Source organism: Triplophysa rosa, linkage group LG4, assembly GCF_024868665.1.
Source record: "Triplophysa rosa linkage group LG4, Trosa_1v2, whole genome shotgun sequence".
Taxonomy (NCBI): domain Eukaryota; kingdom Metazoa; phylum Chordata; class Actinopteri; order Cypriniformes; family Nemacheilidae; genus Triplophysa; species Triplophysa rosa.
The window spans coordinates 31,843,154-31,849,149 of NC_079893.1; the positions used below are offsets into that span (position 1 = coordinate 31,843,154).

Genomic DNA, 5,996 nt, shown 5'->3' on the forward strand with positions numbered 1-5,996 from the left:
TTCTTGTGCATCATCTTTAGAAGAGGCTTCCTTCTGGGACGGCAGCCATGCAGACCAATTTGATGCAGTGTGCGGCGTATGGTCTGAGCCCTGACAGGCTGACCCCCCACCCCTTCAACCTCTGCAGCAATGCTGGCAGCACTCTTACGTCTATTTCCCAAAGACAACCTCTGGATATGACGCTGAGCACGTGCACTCAACGAGGCCTGTTCTGAGTGGACCTGTCCTGTTAAGCCGCTGTATGGTCTTGGCCACCGTGCTGCAGCTCAGTTTCAGGGTCTTGGCAATCTTCTTATAGCCTAGGCCATCTTTATGTAGAGCAACAACTCTTTTTTTCAGATCCTCAGAGTTCTTTGCCATGAGGTGCCATGTTGAACTTCCAGTGACCAGTATGAGAGAGTGAGAGCGATAACACCAAATTTAACACACCTGCTCCCCATTTACACCTGAGACCTTTTAACACTAACGAATCACATAATGGTATGTGTATTTGTACCGAACCGTCACTGGGCAAATTCCACATGGAAATGATCATTCCAATGCCCTACTCCCTACAGTTTTGACTTTGGAGTGAGCAGGGCATGTGTGTGCCATTATGTAGACTTTAAAAAATGTTTATATATATATTAGTGTTAGTATTTTGTAAGCATATTTTAAAAACTTTTTAAAATAACTTTTTTTTGCAACAGTTACCCTACTTTATATATTCCTACTATATTAACGTCTTGTGAAGTGAATCGATCATTATTTGCAATAAACTGAACATCATTTATAAAATTACAAGCGGTTTTCTACAGCTTACGCCAAACGTTCTGATCGCACTTCCTGTCGCATAAATGTCGTCTGCACAGGGATCATTCCTCTGTGTTGTAAACAAACTGGTGTCCGTTGACTTTGAGATCGTGCATACGTCATTTACGTGACAGGAAATGCGATCAGGACACGTTTGGCGTATATTATTCGATCATAACGGGGGGGGACAATTTGTGCCGGTAATTTGTTTAAAATATATCTATGCATGAACTTAAGCATTTAAATCAGATTGACCTTAATTTATGAAATCCTGTTGTGTTTGTTTCAGATGAGAGCGGTGATTCATGTTGTGATGGAGAAACGGCCTCTACATCAAAACAGCGACTGACAGCACAAACTCTTTCCTGCATCACCTGTGGAAAGACATTCAGTTCACAGAGACGTTTAGAGACACATGAGAGAAAACACACAGAACAGAAACTCTTCACCTGCACCAGATGTGACATCAGCTTTCCTACCTTACAAGAGAAGAAACTTCATTCACAAGAGCACAGATACCAGAAACACTTTCACTGTCAGCCGTGTGGGAGGAACTTTCTCTACTCGACTAGTCTGAAACGTCACATGAGGACACACGGTGACGTAAAGCCTTTCCACTGCAGTGAATGTGATAAATGTTTCAGCTGCAAAACTCATCTTGTTCTTCATCAGAGAACTCACACGGGAGAAAAACCGTACGCGTGTCCTCACTGTGAGATGAGATTCAGCCATGGAGGCAATCTGAAGCAACACGTGCGTTTACACACCAATGAGAAACCGTATGAGTGCAGTGAATGTGGAAAAGCCTTCACACAGTCAAGTTCTTTAAAGAAACACCAAAAAATACACTCTGAGGAGAAACTCTATCAGTGTTCACACTGTGATAAACGCGTCCGTCATAAATCTCATCTGTTATGTCATGAGAGAACTCACACTGGAGAGAAACCTTACCTCTGCTCTCACTGTGGAAAGAGTTTTGCTCATCCAAGTACTTTCAAACATCATCAGAGAATTCACACTGGAGAGAAACCTCATCACTGCAGTGTTTGTGGAAAGAGTTTCAGTCGACATGACAATTTAGTGACACACCTGAGAACTCACACAGGAGAAAGACCTTACAAATGTTCTCAGTGTGACAAGACGTTTACTCAAAGAGTTCTCATGAGAATCCATCAGAGAGTTCACACTGGAGAGAAACCTCATCACTGCTCCATCTGTGGAGAGAGATTCTCTCAGTTAGGACGTTTTCAGAGTCATCAGAAGAAACATGCTGAAGAACTAACTGACTTGGGAAAAACAGCCAAATAGAAAAGGGGGAAAACCCTACATAAAACCGACTGTAAAAAGTTAATTTTATAGCTCTTTATGTAAACAGATTAGACAAAAAGTATCAGATTTCTCTCTCAGATCAGTTGATTTGCTGTGAGGTTCTGATGGACTCCAGCAGATGTTAATACTGAACACATCATGGATTCACTTTGACTGGATCATTCATGACACTTTAATGACTCTGTTGTACATTTGGACTACATTTATGATTCTGTCGTTCTAGTCATTGATACAAATCATTCTTCATTAAATTGTATATTAACTCTGGTGAATTGTCTGCTGTCCTTTGTCTTGTGAGGCATCCAGGAATGCAAACTTGTCTCCTTTCTGCGAAATTTCGCCCTTCTGAATTCAAAATAATGAATTCAGTCATTATTGAGATTCGTCTAGATCCAAGGAGTTTTTAAAAATAGGATTGGTAGGGGAAGGGGTCTGTGAAGACGGTCTCTGGACAGGAAAAAGGTGTAAGAAGGTGCAAGGCTTATTTGTAACCCAGATAGCCAAAATACGTGACTGTTACGTAACGTCAGCGTAATCTTGTGACCAAATTTACGTTGCGGCGACGGACCGGAAAAGAGAAATTCATGGGCTGCGACCGAAATAGCCTACTTCCATACTATATAGTAGGCGAAAATGAGTCATGAGTAGTATGTCCGAAACCTCAGTATGCAAAAAACAGTAGGTGAGAAATACCCGGATGGTCTACTACTTCCGCCGAGATTGGTGAGTGTGGATCAGATGGACACTTCTCTATCCCATGATGCCACGGGAGCCGAGCAACGGTCACATTTCAAAAGTAAATCAAATAAATATAGCGGAAAACTTTAAGGCGGACGTCCGTTTTTAATGTAAGTGCCAATAAATGAAATACGCCCTTTTCACAATGACGTCACTTAACTTCCGCCTTTTTGCAAAGCAGTGTATCATAACATCCGTCTTGCAACAAACAAGAAGAAGAAGAAGAAGAACTTCCGTTTTGCCTTCGCGCTGGAATTTAACAATAGTGAAAAAAAACTGACAGAACACGTATTCAAGTACTTATCCTAGCACCTTCGCTAACACAAAAAGAAAACAAAACACTTACCTTCATAATCAAACAGATACTGTTCAACGAAGAATTTGTATCCTTTCTCTAGCTTTGATCTTGTCGTTAGCGAAAATTTGTCTGCAAGACGTTGTACATCATCTAGATGTATTTGTGGCACATGTGCAAGCCACTTGGTAAACTATTCTGAGGCGCTAGCGGAAGTAACTTCTTCTTGAGTTTTACTGGCGGTTGGCAAACCAGCTTATAGGTGCATTATCGCCACGTTATGAACTGGAGTGCTAGCGGAAGTAATGATACACTGCTTCGCGGCAGAACGGACGATGCGTGACGTCATGTGAAAAGGGCGTATTCTCGTGACTAAATTATGTTTTTGTCAACTCTCACGTGTAGGTTGTTGTTAATACGTCATAGGTCAAAGAGCATACTGGTCACATGACCATAAAATATGGCGGACGCAGTATGTCCGAAATGTAATCATACTATATAGAACGTACTGTTTTGACGGCCGATAGGTAGCTACTTATTCAAATTCAGTACGTAGTGTCAGTATGCGATTTCGGACGCAGCCCTGGTTTCGCTGACGTAACCTCGTGACGTAATCTGCCGGTCATGGTCACGTGACAACGTAAAGGATAAAAAAATTGTGGTGGGAACCAGTTCTTTGGGCGGACATGCAGTACAACTAATTTAAATTGTCCTTATTTGCCCATAACTATTTTAGAGACTTTTTAAATAACATATAATGACACAGACTCGGAGTTGGAATACTTTTCATTTATATTGAGAAAAACCATATTAACAGCAACATATTGACAGCAACATATCAAATCGCGTTTAAAACAGTATACAAACATGTTTAAAAATATTAAAATGAACAACAAGTGTTTGTTCACATACTTAATTAACAGTTACTTTATTTAAAACATAGCATCGAGCATGATTCACGACAGATAAATAATTACAGAAGCATATTACAAAAACACTACAAATATAATATATTTACTTAATATGATTTTTGGTCTTTTTATACAGAGTTACATGTCCTCTTCAGGCGCCGTGTAATGTCCCGTTGCTGTGGTTCCTCTTAACTGCCACCGCCCAGCAAACAATTTTTGGTTCCCAGAACGTTCCCCTAACGTTAGTTTTTGGTTCCCAGAACGTTATTTTCTGGTTATTTAAAAATAAACAGCCTGCAACGTTCTGGGAACGTTATTTTCTGGTTGCAAAAAAATAAAGCTTCTTAGAACGTTATTTTTGGTTCTCAAAAAAATAACCAAAAGGGAACCAAAAACTAACGTTAGTGGAACATTCTGTGTTTGCTGGGCGGAGCTGTAAATAAGAAGAAGCTGCGAAAGAAGCTGGATTCAGCCTCGTTTAAAAATAATAAAATATAATTAAATGAAACCTAAAGCAACTGGGTTTTTTTGCACTTATACTCTCATTTATTTTCGTAAAAGCCGTTTATTCATTGAGCAGTAATGAGTCTTACCTGATAAAACGAAATTTCCTGTCAGATGAACTTTAATTCCTGTCAGTACAGAAGCCCTTCAAAAAAGCGTTGTTACTGCTGTCAGACGACATTCTGTTTAGAATATAAGTTAAACAAATCGGTTTAAATTCGTTTTTCACAAGTATTAAACAACAATTGTGAAATTAAAACATGTCTTACTTCAGAGAAACTATCGGTCCTCCAGTTAGACGCACATAATATGCTGTTCTTTACTGAGCGCGCAGGAGGTCATTTGAAGAGAGAAAGCGGCGCGGCTCGCGTTTTCCGCGCGGTTTTACACGCGAAATGTGAATCGGGCCATACTTAAAACAATATTATAAAACGGTCAGTTCTGGTCCTTGATTCTGATTGGCTGAGCGGAGTTCTAAACCGTTATAAAATACCTCAATATATAACGGCTGACCGCACCACATAGCCTAAATATCATTTTATTTACTTTCTTTTATGAAACCTTGCTAAGCATATGGAATAACCGTTTTATAAAAGCAATAAGCCCGGCGAAGCAGTGGGTTACAGTGCATTTTATAACAGCTAAGGGGGTTTTAGGCACTCCTTTCGCGTCATGCCACAACGCCCTTAGCTGTTATAAAATGCACTGTAACCCACTGCTTCGCGGGGCTTATTGCTTTATTGTGAGACTATTTTCTAAGACCTTCCAAAGATCTGTAATTCCAGTATTATTTATTTTACTTTGTTTCTTTCTTTGTATGAACTGTAATTTGCTAAGTTTGAATGTCTTTTTTAATTAACTATTTTTAATATCTGTTTTTTCATAAAAGTTTTATGGCAGTTTTAATGAATGCCAAAATAGGACTTGTTGTCAAATTAAAACTAACATTTGTTATATTCGTCAGTCTCCAGTCCAGCAGGAGTCGCTCTGCAGCTCTTCAGTCCGCCGATAAACCCACTAAAGAAAGAAAGAAAGTCAAACATCAAGCGCTGCGTGTTCACAGCACTTTGATTTTCTCTCTTTAGTGTTTCATGAGTATAAACAGAGTGTTGTCTGTATTTATTTTTGTGTTTAGTTGATAGTCATGACGTCACAGGCTGATGGGATGTGCTCCAGACACACACAGGACTCGGAGCTCAGCCTCGCTTTACTCTGTTATACTGACACAAACCCCACAGACGCTCAGGACACTGTGTGTGACAGTAATCACACCTTGAATCAGGATGAATCTACTGATCAAACCTCCACAGAGTCTCTGGATTCTGTCTGTAACGCTGGAGAACAGCAGATCCTGAACACCAGACCACTCAACATGTGTTCTGTCACACTGATGGAGATCAAAACAGAACCCACGTCAGAGGAAGATC

General features: G+C 40.1%; 2 protein-coding genes across 3 annotated transcripts in view; both read left to right on the forward strand.

Moving 5' to 3' along the window:
- Positions 1-5,996, forward strand: part of LOC130552901 (zinc finger protein OZF-like) — a 38,208-nt gene that overhangs the window by 16,748 nt on the left and 15,464 nt on the right. The gene's annotated exons all lie outside the window — the stretch shown is intronic.
- The window catches only part of LOC130553497 (zinc finger protein 665-like), a 16,666-nt gene that overhangs the window by 5,963 nt on the left and 4,707 nt on the right, over positions 1-5,996 (forward strand). The window contains exons 2-3 of the mRNA XM_057332485.1: positions 1,082-2,091; positions 5,705-5,831. Coding sequence (XP_057188468.1) covers positions 1,082-2,091; positions 5,705-5,831 — 1,137 coding nt within the window. The remainder of the gene's footprint in view (positions 1-1,081; positions 2,092-5,704; positions 5,832-5,996) is intronic.